This window comes from Phycodurus eques, chromosome 14, assembly GCF_024500275.1.
Source record: "Phycodurus eques isolate BA_2022a chromosome 14, UOR_Pequ_1.1, whole genome shotgun sequence".
NCBI classification, from domain to species: Eukaryota; Metazoa; Chordata; class Actinopteri; order Syngnathiformes; family Syngnathidae; genus Phycodurus; species Phycodurus eques.
Genome location: NC_084538.1, coordinates 2,212,054 through 2,224,367, shown reverse-complemented (window position 1 = coordinate 2,224,367; position 12,314 = coordinate 2,212,054). Strand labels below are relative to the sequence as shown.

At 43.2% G+C, this 12,314-nt stretch overlaps 1 protein-coding gene across 9 annotated transcripts in view; it reads left to right on the top strand.

The window, feature by feature from the left end:
- The window catches only part of syne1b (spectrin repeat containing, nuclear envelope 1b), a 103,718-nt gene that overhangs the window by 935 nt on the left and 90,469 nt on the right, over positions 1–12,314 (top strand). For 7 of the 9 annotated variants that reach the window (XM_061695639.1, XM_061695642.1, XM_061695641.1 and 4 more), the window contains exons 1-4: positions 5,337–5,699; positions 7,720–7,781; positions 10,548–10,643; positions 11,256–11,339. In XM_061695639.1, the coding sequence (XP_061551623.1) occupies positions 5,624–5,699; positions 7,720–7,781; positions 10,548–10,643; positions 11,256–11,339 (318 nt within the window). In that variant the 5' untranslated portion in view covers positions 5,337–5,623. Of the gene's footprint in view, positions 1–472; positions 660–5,336; positions 5,700–7,719; positions 7,782–10,547; positions 10,644–11,255; positions 11,340–12,314 lie in introns of those variants that run through there. The other 2 variants (XM_061695647.1, XM_061695638.1) reach the window with 1 other exon arrangement.

Here is a 12,314-nt window from a genome sequence, read left to right as displayed (position 1 = left end):
CTACTAATAAAGTTTACAAATAATATACTAATAAAAAAATATCAATAAAATAGTAGCATTTAAAGGTGCAAGTTTGACAAAAGGTCAAAGTTGGACTTTAAGTAAAGTAGGTAATGAAAAAATGAGTTGTCTTAAACAGATTTTGGATTCTGTTAAAGTAAGAGCAAATTGTAAAATATTGAAATATTTTTATGAAACAATCATATAAAAACATCTTCAAATTATTTAATTAAAAAAAAGATGTTTTTTTTAAATTACTGTTAGCTATAATATTCCATATATATTTTTTCATTAAATGTATTTTAAATCTTTTTCCCCGCATTTTCTGAGCTCTTGTTTCCACGCCAATATCGAGTATCGCTGCCCAGAGGACTTGTGCCCTCGCGGGGATGTTTTTTAATTAATCCAGCAAACTATTTGTAGTTTCCAGTCACTCCATTTTGCCTCAAAGTTGAACATTCGTCTGCCGCAGGCCGTGAACGGAGGAAGCGCCGCCATTGGTCGGTAGGGCCCATGACGTAACCCGAGCATCACCTGCCCCCCCCTACACACACACACACACGCACACACACAAACCCTCAAAGACGACATCATGGCCCTTCCGAGGCGTCGTGTCACAGGATGCGCGGACATCGCTAATGTGATGCAAAAACTGCAGGGTGAGTATCTGTTTCATTATGGATTATTGTGTGTGTGTGTGTGTGTGCGTGCGTGCGCTGCTGTGCTACTGCTGCAAAGGGGTGTGCTGCTGATTCAGTGACTGGACTGCGGGTCAGTCCCAAGTCGCTCAAGCACACACACACACACACACACACACACAAGGAAACACGCGTCTGCAGTAGAACCTGAGACGTTGACGTGATAACGTCAAAGCGGCCTAGTGACAATCAGCTCAGTGGATGAAAGTTGTGCTGATGCGCAGGTATCGATGTGCGAACTTTGCCGAACTGCGCAACCGCACGCTTAAGTCACGTTTTGTCAAAGCGGCCTAGTGACAATCAGTCCAGTACGGTGATTGTCAACCCGCGTGCCGTGGGAAATGATACAATTTTACGTAATTGCTCCAAACATTTTTTATTTACAAGAAATAATGTATCTTTTATCATCTCTTTATGCCAGTGAGGCACAGTGACTATATATATATATATATATATATATATATATATATATATATATATATATATATATATATATATATACATTCTATTCTATTGGATGGCAGGAAGTACATACAGTAGTTAATGTATCCACTTTTTGTGGCATTTTTGTTTGTTGGTGTGCCGTGAGATTTTCCAATTGTAAAATATGTTCTTTGGCTCCATAACGGTTGGAAATCACTGGTCGAGTAGCTGGAAACTCTTAACTCAGGGGTGTCAAATTCATTGTTGTCACGGGCCGTTATGACTGTGAAACCATAGAAATGTTTCATCCCCCCCATCATATTAATACATATCCACAACAAATTGTTGGATAACTAGTTTTGAAACCAGAAGTCAAGAATAATAGTTAACAATAGTTGAACAAATATTGCTCAAGCTACTTTAAAAAGGGGTTTGGTTACAAAAATGCCTTTTTTATTCCATATGACAATTTGAAATTTTGGTACATATAACAACAGCAAGATTCATGGAAGTTTGAGACAAATGATTTCCTTTCATGGGCCACGTAAAATGATGTGGTGGGCCGCATCTGGCCCCCCGGGCCTTGAATTTGACCCCTGTGTCCTTAAGTGTTCCACTTGGTACCGTACTGTGCCGTTTAATTTCAATTTGTGTTTTTTTTTTTTTGGTCTTGATGGAACAGTTTGTGGTCCTGTCGTGACAGATGCATCGCGCTCTGTGGTTTTGAACGCAGGCGAGGTTGCACAGGAAACAGTCAAAGCAGGAACAAGGGCAGCGTTTTGGCACCACAACCGCAAGCGGAATGTTTTATAACAGTCGCCATAGTGACTTGTGATTCTCAAAAAGTGTGAAGTCCACAAAGACAAAAACACACGGCCGATGACTCGCCAGATTTAAGCTGTCGACCCGAGCCGCTCGGCGAGGGCCTGGGAACGCGGCGGGTTTTGCTTTGGGCTTCGCCGCATTGTGTGAACGAGCGAACGTAACTTTTGCCGTCTATTTCCCAAGCATCCATCCGTTTTCCTGAGGGCTCGTCGTCCACTTGTATCGCAGCCGGCTGGGCGAGAGAAGCGGGGTACACCTCGGGCTGGTCGCCAGCCAATCGCAGGGCACTCAGACAAACAAGCGTTGGTATTCACATTCACACCCATGGACATCCTAGAGCAGTACCACTAGTGTCACGCGGGCACCCCCTAGTGGTAGCGGTATTTAACATAAAATCTTTAGGAAGTGTTTGTGAACACTTGACATTTGTGTAGGTAAAAAAAAGAATTAACATTTTTTTTCTGTAATACATTCATTTAGTCATGATTTAAGTACAATTTAGTTTTTGTTTTTTCATATATTTAAGAACAGTGTTAATGTTCAAACCGCAAAATGTTCGAGTAGCTTACATCCATCCATCCATTTTCTGAGCCGAATTCTCCTCCCTACAATAATTATAAATATACTTTTTAGGAATAAAATCTCGTTTACTACTTGGACTTGGTACTTGGAGAGCTATTTATTATTATTTATTTTTTTTAGCTCGGACTTGGTTAAAAGGTTTGATCACCGCTGACTTAGAGTCTTCAATTACCCTAAGGGGACTTTTTGGAGGGAGAAACGGAGCCTAGATTCGAACCCATAACCCTTGAACTGTGATGCAGACGTGCGGACCACTAGCCATCCGTGCTGGCCCCAACCCCAAAAGAATATAAATACATTTTCCAAGCAAGGCTATTAAATTATTGGAGAATTGGAAACCATTCCAATCCGTAATTTAATTAGGTTTCATTTGGAACAGTGAACACATAGTTCACATTGCATGTGAACATGAACTCTAATTGACCGGCCTTCATTCATTCTCATGTTATGTTTTTCAGACGTGAGCACGAGGCAGATATGAGCAATTAAACAAATTCAATAAACATCACGGGACTTTATTTTCAGTGCAATACGTAAATAATTCCACCAGATGGAATTATTTCTCCACAAACGTGATCATGTTTCCCAATCCATGACTGCGTTGCTGTCAGGCAGCCTCAAACACTGAGTCATTTTACTTTCATTTAGTCTATAGTTTGATTTTATATATTATTTTCTTCATCCTTTTTTTTTTTATGTTACAGCTTTATTCCAAAATGGAAGCAACTCAAAATTCTATTTTACTTTTTTTTTTTTTGCAAATGTATGTGTTGTATGTTGTGTGTAGAACTTTGAGGAAAACAAAAACTTCAATCCATTTGGGAATAAGTCTGTAACATGACAAAACGTGGAGAAAGTGAAGCTCTGTGAACTTTTTCCGGATGCGCTGAGTCTTCCGGTGCGTGTGACATCATCACTCCAGTGTCAGTAACATGTGCTGCACCGACCGCCGGATCTCGAACGCGACCTCTTCTCAATGTCAATGTCGGTGAAGAGAGCCGACGGTCATTTCACAACCAAGATGGAGGCGGCTGTGCAATATTACGCCTTCCTCATAATAATGTCGAACTTTATTCTCAGAACACGTTTTCTCTTTAACGCACGACTTTCTTCTTCCAACATTACAACTTTGACTTATAATATGAATGACTTTATTCTCAGAACATGACAACATTCTCGCAACATTCCAACTTTTTCTGGTAACGTTACGACTTCATTCAGGGAGCCTTACGACTCATTTCTCGTAATATTACCGCTGCTAAATCACGTTCGAAGACTCAGTTGCGATCTATATGTCGCAGGTGAGATTATGAGCCGTTTGTCGTAGCGTACTTTGCTTCTATAAAAAGCACCGAGCTAGTTTTTGTGGGCAAGTTGCAGCATCTGGGTACAGAGCACCAATAATAGAATCGGCAGCTCTGATCTATTTTTAGAAGAAAAGCTTTTAGCTCACTGGTGGTCTTGAAAGAAGAAAGGATGTTTTTTTGTTTTTTTCCCCCCACGCTACCATGTACTCTGCCACGATTGTGTGTTATAAGCACAAGTGCGACGTTAAGCGAAGCAAGAATACGTACGACAGTACGTACGACAGTGGGAGTCCCGCGGTGGGTCGTGGGTGGGGGCGTCTACTTTGCCGTCACAATGGCAGCGTGGGAGCAGATGGTAGACGAGGCGCCACATCCATTAATTATTGAGCTTTTTACGCTGTTTTCAATTTAGTTAAAAAAAGAAACAAAAAGAAAAAAGAGGACTCTGGAGACTTCATTCAATGCCAGAAGAACAAAATGTGTTCATTAGAATATATATATTTTTTTATATATATATATATATGTATATATATATATATAATAACTGTCGTATAGAATACTACTTAATACATTTAGATTTGTAGTCATTCACAAATTAGTAGTATTATTTCTATAAACCCGTATGTATATATTTATTACCATATTAATACTTTACAAAATACATTTAGTTATAGTTACAATGTATTTAATTATTGCCTTATGTGAGCAAAAGTTCAGAGGAAAAAGTCTTTTGTAATATATGACGAGTGTATAAAAGAAAAAATTTATTGAAAACGTCTTTTTTTTTGACATTATAATTGATGATGATGATAAATTCACTAATCATTAAATGAAATAGATTTTGTGAGCCTAATAGTATAATTGCTAGTCTTATTTAACTTAATGTTACCAAATCAATAAAAAATATTAATCTCTTTGAAAATGTTCCTTTTTTTTTTGCATTCCTAAAAAGTTTACATTTAGGCAAATATGCTATTAGGCTAATGATTTACATACATTTATATATCTATAATTTTTAATAATAAAAAATAGGTGCCATTAGCTGTTTTTTTTGGGGGGGGGGGGGATTGTGTTTTTGTCAATTTGATATTTTTGTGAAAAAGATTTGTTACTTTATCGTTTTATATTTAAAATTAAAAACTGATATTGCATACTTATGAATATGAATCATAAATTAAAATTCAATGTACTACATTATGTTGCACATTTTTAGTATATTTTTTAAAAGTTGCATTTCAAATGAAAATGATTATACTATTATAGTACTGCATACTCTTGATTGTGAATTAGTTTTTAGATATTGATCTTTATGACTATGAATTATACGTTGAAATTGAAATATCGGCAATTTTGTTGTCGAATTGAACGTGTTCGGTGGCGCGAGCATCAGTCACGGCGGATTATCCAAAGGAGCCTCTCGGTGAACCAAATCACGTGACATCGTCGTCTCCTGCCGCCCCCCCCCGCCTGCTCGCTGCCGATTGGCCGCGCCTCTGACGGCGCTGTGCCGATGACGCCCCGGTGCAGCGGGGGCTGTGCGCATCCACATCCGTGGCTCCTCTGGATGCGAACGCCACGGCGAGAGGAAAGGATGGGATTGTAAACCAGATCAGGCATTCGGGAGTGTGTGAGTGTGAGTGCGTGTCAGAGAGCGAGTGTGTGTAAGGGCAGACGGGGTGGGGGGGGTCGCATTCATCCCAGCCAGCCCTTTTCCGTGTCGCTTCCTGCTTTGGGGGGGGGGGGGGAGCCCACGGTGGATGTTACTTCTTTGACACATGGGTCTGTCGAATGGCTCGCTACAAGGACGTTTGCGCCGGGAAGACCTCCTTGAATCTGGTCACGGGATTCTTTCAATATCTGCGGGGTAAGTCCACGTCTGCGGGGATACAATTAGAGGAAGGCGCGTTCTAATTGGCGGACGGATGCGCGCCGCACTTGTCGACGCACCGGCGAGCATCGGCGGCCGAACGTTGGGCACTGGCGCGGTGACGTCTTGTGAGCGTGACTGCCGTATCGCCGTGGAGTTGGTCGGCTTGGAGTCAAAAAGGAAGCTGCTGCATAATGCACAAGGGGCCTTGTGGTCGCATTAACAGAACCACAAAGGAGGCTGCCGCTAATCTCCTGACGTGACCTCTTTTTGAGACCTGCGAGTGCACAGTGTGTTGGCACTGCTGCAGGCTTGCTGCTGCAATGCTCCCTGACAGCTAATTAACCTCACAATGTTGGATGGACCGATGGACGGGTGGACAGATGGGGGTGGGGGGGGATTTGTCCTTCAGTGCTGTAGTTCAAGTGGGGTATAAAGCTGCGTCACGCTATCCACAATGACGAAAACGGCATCATCAAACAAGACTTCTTTCACGAGGATGCAGTTAAGTTCACAACTGATGGATTTCCGTTGCATTGGTTCAGGTCAGGGTCAACACGGCGCGCAAGTGGTCGGCACGTCTGCATCGCAGTTTTGAGGACTGGGCTTTGGATCTCCGCTGTGTGGCGTTTGCATGTTCTGCCCGTGCTTGCGTGGGTTTTCGCGGGTACTCCGGCTTCCTATCACATTCCAAAAACAAGCATGGAAGGACTGTAGATTATTCAAGGTCTTCGTGGTTGCTTGTCTATATGTGTCCTGGGATTGGCTGGTGACCAGCCCGTTGTGTACCTTGCCTCTCGCCCAAAGTCAAACCAATCAGGCTTAACTGTAAATGATGTAATGGTGATGTCGCTGCAAGCTCCCATATGGAACTACAAGCTCATAGATCAGACCGTCGACTCATCCCGTCGGTACCGGTTCAGCTGTGGCGAGAAAGCGATCCGACCTTGATCCCGTCCAGAATGGACCAATCAGGTGATGGTGACGCAACTACTGTACATATAGTAAACGGATGAGACCGTTGCTTTACCGAACAGGTCTTCGATTTATGCGGACCAAACCGACCGGTCCGTCGGTACAGTTCCAGGCGTGATTGGGTTGCGGTAAGAAAAGCAATCCACCTTCGATCCGATCCATGGCCCAAGAGTTGAAACAGTTACAGTAACTTGGTGACCACACAGAACCCCCCACTTGGTGCAGTTTGTGGGTTTGATTGGCAGGTCTGCACCCGCCAATCAAACTCATATGCGGACCTAACCAACAGTTTCGTCGATACGCTTCCAGACAAACTCTGGCGTGGTTCGGTTGTGGGAAAGAAGTGAGCAGGTTTGACCATAAACGACGTAACGCTGACATAACTACAGTTAGTAAAGATAGAGGACCAGATTCGTTTTTTTTTTTTGGTCAGGTCTGAACACGATCATCAAACTCAGATGCGGACTGAACCGACTGATGCGTTGGTCCAAACAGACATACAAGTTGCGGTCACTGCAGGAAGTAAACAGATGAGACTCACTGAACACGACTTGATTTTGGTCTGACAGAAGCGTATTGTCTTTTCACTGCCTGACGGACGCTAATTTGATCACAATAAAGTGCACCTCAGATAGATTGTCCACTTAATTATGAACAAATCTTCTTCCTGTTTACATTCTTTGGACTAAAAAAAAAAAAAAAAAAAAAAAAAGAGAGAAGACAGCCATCTCACGTGGTTTGTTGTTGACGCTTTGTTCCACTTGGCTTTTGGTCAAAAGGCGCCAAACCATCTGGGAAACCGAGTACCAAGTTTGCAAAGCCATCAACTGGAACTAAAGGTGGGAAAGCACCCAGAGATGTTCTCATATTTTCCTTATTAAGTGACTCAAACCGATTCGTAGCCATATTGCTTAGCGGCGGCTCGAGCAGTGGAACCTGATTGACATCGATCGATTGGCAGCGCATTGACCAGGCGGAGTTGATTCCGGTATGTACGGTGGCCTTGCCTGGTTCCGACGTGTCGTGTGCTTTCTGTTTGCAGACGAGCAAGAAGCTGTGCAGAAGAGAACCTTCACCAAATGGATCAACTCTCACTTGGCTAAGGTAAGCGTCTGACTCATCGATTCTCGCGCCTCCTACTCCTTTGCGACAGTAAAAAAAAAAAAAAAATGACAGGGGGTCCTCGGTTTACAACGGTACACACATTGGACGTTTTGAGGTTACAATCTGGACGCAACAAACTTGTTAGCGCAGTTGCATCAGATTATGTCGTCATGCGGCACAAAAAAGATTTTTCATATTTATTGCCGAAATGTGTTTTTCGTGCAAATATTTCCTGTAATTATGACTTTACCTCTGCGCTGCGAGTAGGAGTAGAACTGTCGTTGGAGAGTGAAATATTGAAATGAACTTGATTTTTGACTTTGATTTATTGATGTTGCGCTGTTGTAAAAAGAGATCGGTGCCAAGACACTGACACACAGCCATTAATGTCGAAACAGCTGGCAATCAGAGTGAGTGCACCCCTATGTGAAAATGTCCAAATTGTGCCAGAAGTGTCAATATTTTGCGTGGCCATCATTATTTCCCAGCACTGCCTTACCCCGCTTGGGCACGGAGTTCATCAGAGCGTCCGACACTAACTTCTTCCGGTCCGTTGTCGCTGTCGTTCTGTGAAAGGCCACACATTTGTGGCAATGTGTGTAAAAGGCAAAGGCAGGAGAAATGCGACTGTCACAGCCCTAATGCGTCAATTTCATCTGTGCCTCTTACACGTTTCCAAGCTGCTCACGAGAGAGGCTCCAGAGTGGCGGGTTTTACGGCGTACGCGTGATTCCGCCACTGTGATGACCGCTAATTATGGTGCCGTGCTGGCTAAACGACTGTAAATAAGGATGTTATGCGCCTTGTTGTTATGTCCGTGGCAGGTGAAGATCCACTTCTCCGGCGTAAAGGTCACGTTGTGAGAGGGGATTTTTTTTTACATTTTTTTTTTTTTTTTTTTTTTTATAAACAAACTTGGACGAGTACCCTCACATGCATATGCTGTCTGTGCCGAACTGCGCTCGATGTTCGTGGGGGGGGGGGGGTGTATGTTGTGAGAGGATATGTGCACAGTGATGCAGATGGAGAACAACGGGGCGAGGACAATTCCCCGCAGGCTGTCGTCGATTCGCTTCCAAAATAGCGCATATGCGTGAGGCCGCCTCACTTCAAGTGTGACCCTTAAATAACACCGGAGAAAGTGAATGTAGAATTGTCTAGTGTTGGGCTTGTCGTGCCTGCACGAGTTCAAAGGTTGTTGAAGTGAAATAATTTGCAGGCAGAGCTCGTTAGAAAGTGCGCGCTGTGCCTGGTGTGTGTTGCGTGCATACCAATTGCACTGAAATCATGCTGCATCATGGAAAAGATCATTGATATTGCATCTTAGGGGTAGGACAAAATATCTACATGGCGATGAAAGGTATGCTTGTCTCCCGTGGTACAGCAAAGATACACCAGTATCTAGTCCCGATGAAATGATGGTTTGCTACATCGTGCTTTTAATTGAGGACGCTGAACACTTGCAACAGTGGACCCACGCTATTTGCAGGGGGAAAGGGAACGGGCTGCGAATAGCGAAAATCTGCGAAGAATTGACCCCCATAATCATTGCATTGAATTTTTTGTATGTACATGAAATAAGCGTTTGTAAGGGTTGTTTCTCCCCATAAAAAGAAACAAATAGGCCAAAAAATTTAAATTATTATTATTCGGTTTTTTATATCCATAAATAGGTGGGGAGGTTAGGGACCAAGCACCCCCCTCAATACAACTCAATTGTAGTTTTAATTTAGTTTTTGTAGTTTTCACCCTCAATTTATCCCAAACTATGATCTCACTTTAATATCATTTTAAGCTCATTTTACAACGTAACCATTAAAGACAAACAACTCTGTTTGTATTTAGGTTTACCGCAACGTCCCAACTTCATTGGAATTGGGGTTGTAGTTTTAGTCGTGTTCTACAGAAAAAAAACGAGGTGAGTTTGGGTAGGTGAGAATGCAAATGCAGAAATTTGCAAATCAGAGCGGGATTACTGCACCGTGCACTCCTGCAATAAAAGTAAAAGCTGGGGGTGAAAAGTGTCATCCATCGTCCACTTCCTCAGCTGTCTGCATTTTCCGCTTATCTCTTCGTATTTGTTTCCTCTCACTTTGAATGACGCAGCACCTTTTCCACTGCTTTGTGGAGAGCAGGTTTGATTATCGTGTGTTTTTATACATCACAATACTGTTAGTTGCAGCTCACCAGTGACCTAAATGAGAACAAGCGGTACAGAAAATGGATGGATGGGTGCCACGTGCTAATTCTGGATGTGTCACCCCGAGGGGATTGTGCCGCATATGCATTCAAGTACGCCACTCTCGGGCAGACGCTAGCCTCTTCACACTCTTTGCCCCGCATAGCCAGGCAACTGAGTCGTGAGATGAGCGGTGAACGACGCCAAGCAAAGAGCCTTTTCATTCGAGCTTAGCGCCACTGAATAAATACTCATCTGATAGACTCGCAGCGCTCCGCTGCCTGTGCGTTTCTGTGAACGTGCCCACGTGTAATCTGGAGACGGCGTGCCGAGGGTTAGAGGAACGCGCTCGTAGGCTCAGTACCGGGCGTCGAGCCATCGCCAAGGGAACGACACCATCTTTTCAGCCACGGGGAGGCCGGGGGCGCTGGTTGCTAACAAGCCTGTTTGTCGCTCCCAGCGTTTGGTCGCTGGCCACGGCTTAGCATACCAACGTCCTTTCACATGCACATTCGGTCCGGGCGCAAAGACATTGGTCTCGCGTCGACGACAACTTGTGTTTGCACGCTTGTTGTCTTCTCTTGCAGCGTAAACCACCGCTCGAAGTCAGCGATCTTTTCGAGGACATTAAAGATGGGGTGAAGCTCTTGGCTCTTTTGGAAGTGCTGTCGGGCCAAAGACTTGTAAGTAGGGTTTCTTGCATTCATTTTGTCTTTTTATACATGTGAAAACCTCAAAAATGGCCCACAATTAGTTCGACCTCCAGATGTTGAATAATGTTTCAACAATAAGAAATTAACTTTTGCCATCATTTAACTTTGAAATACTCTACAGCTAAGGGGACAGTTTTTTACAGTCTGTAAATTTGTAAGTGCTGGGCAAGGGGAGGGGGAGGGGGGGGTTATTTCAAGTGGAAAAGGAATCAAAATTCAAAATTGAAGTATTATGATGGAGAAATGTAGGAAAATTGAGCATAAGGAAAATAATTCATAACAAAGCCTTTAATTCATCAGATTAATATTTTAATGTAGTATTACGACTATTCAATAATCCCAGTCATGTTCAAGTAATTTCATAGTTGTCTTGAATGAGAAGAAATCTACTGGGTATACAATTTCTAATATCATAGGTTTGATGATTATTATGTTTTACAATATTTTCAGAGAGAGAGTGATTTTTTGATGTTTACATAATAATACGTAATACTTTGTGAAAATGTTCACATTTTTTCATCTCTACCGCCCAACCATTCTAAACTAAAATTGAAGCGTAACGTGCTTTGTGAACTTCACTAGCCCTCCGAGCAAGTTCGTCAACTCAAGAGGATCCACTGGGTTTCCAACATCGGCACTGCGCTCAGATTCCTCGAGGGGAGGAAGGTAAGCATTCGGCGCTTCTTGAACCAGTAAACGAACTCTCGTGTCGGACAAAAAGCAGTCCCGGGAAGATTGTGACGCTATTTGTCAGAATCTGCAAGGTGCAGACGTGGTCGACATTCAGAGAGGAGAGCGGCTCGAAGTTGCATAATCTCCATCTCTGAATCCTTTTTATGGAGTGAGCCGTGTCCCACTTTTCTCTTGCCCCCCCGCGGGGATAGACACTTACAGTTTGTTATGATCTTTCTCCCATCACGTGTGCTCTCAGTGTCGGTATCAAGGATCACCGGTCAGTCGCCCCCGCTTAAGCACTTGTCAACCGTTTGCTTTCTTGTCAATTGATGCACGACGGCATGACTTTCTTCAACCAATTTACTATTCGGCTCTTCTTCGACAAAAACGCTGGCGTTCAGTTTTCCGATTCACGTTTGTTGTGCTTTTTCTTCTTCGAAGGGAACATATGATGAAAAAGGGACTTTTTAATGTTCGTATACAAATAGTTGGGTCCCTGGAGTGCCTGCCCACCCTTCGAGTGTGAAGTTAGACAACCGAGTCAATCTCGAGTTCGGTATTTCTACAAATGTGTCGGTGGGCGAGTACTTTGTTCGTTGAAAAGTCTTAAAAAAACAAACACAAAAGTAAACCGGCCCCAATCAAGAGCAGTGGGTTGTATTTTCACTTGTGGAGGAAGCGCTAGCTGAGCAGCGTATGTGGCACGTGCAGCAGACACATCGCCAAATCCGAATCTGTCCGAATCCAGAACAGCATTTTTGGAAACGGGTAGCTCACAAAATAATGACCTTGTTGTTGAATGTTACACTTGAAGGATGGACTGGCACTTCAGAGACCCAACTATTTGTACACAAACCATGAAAAAGTCAATTTTACATTATATGTCCCGTTTCTCTGATTGAGTGTGCTTACATCTGCTTTTCCTGCTTGAAAGGAACAATTTGTACGTTTCTGGACAAGCCAGCG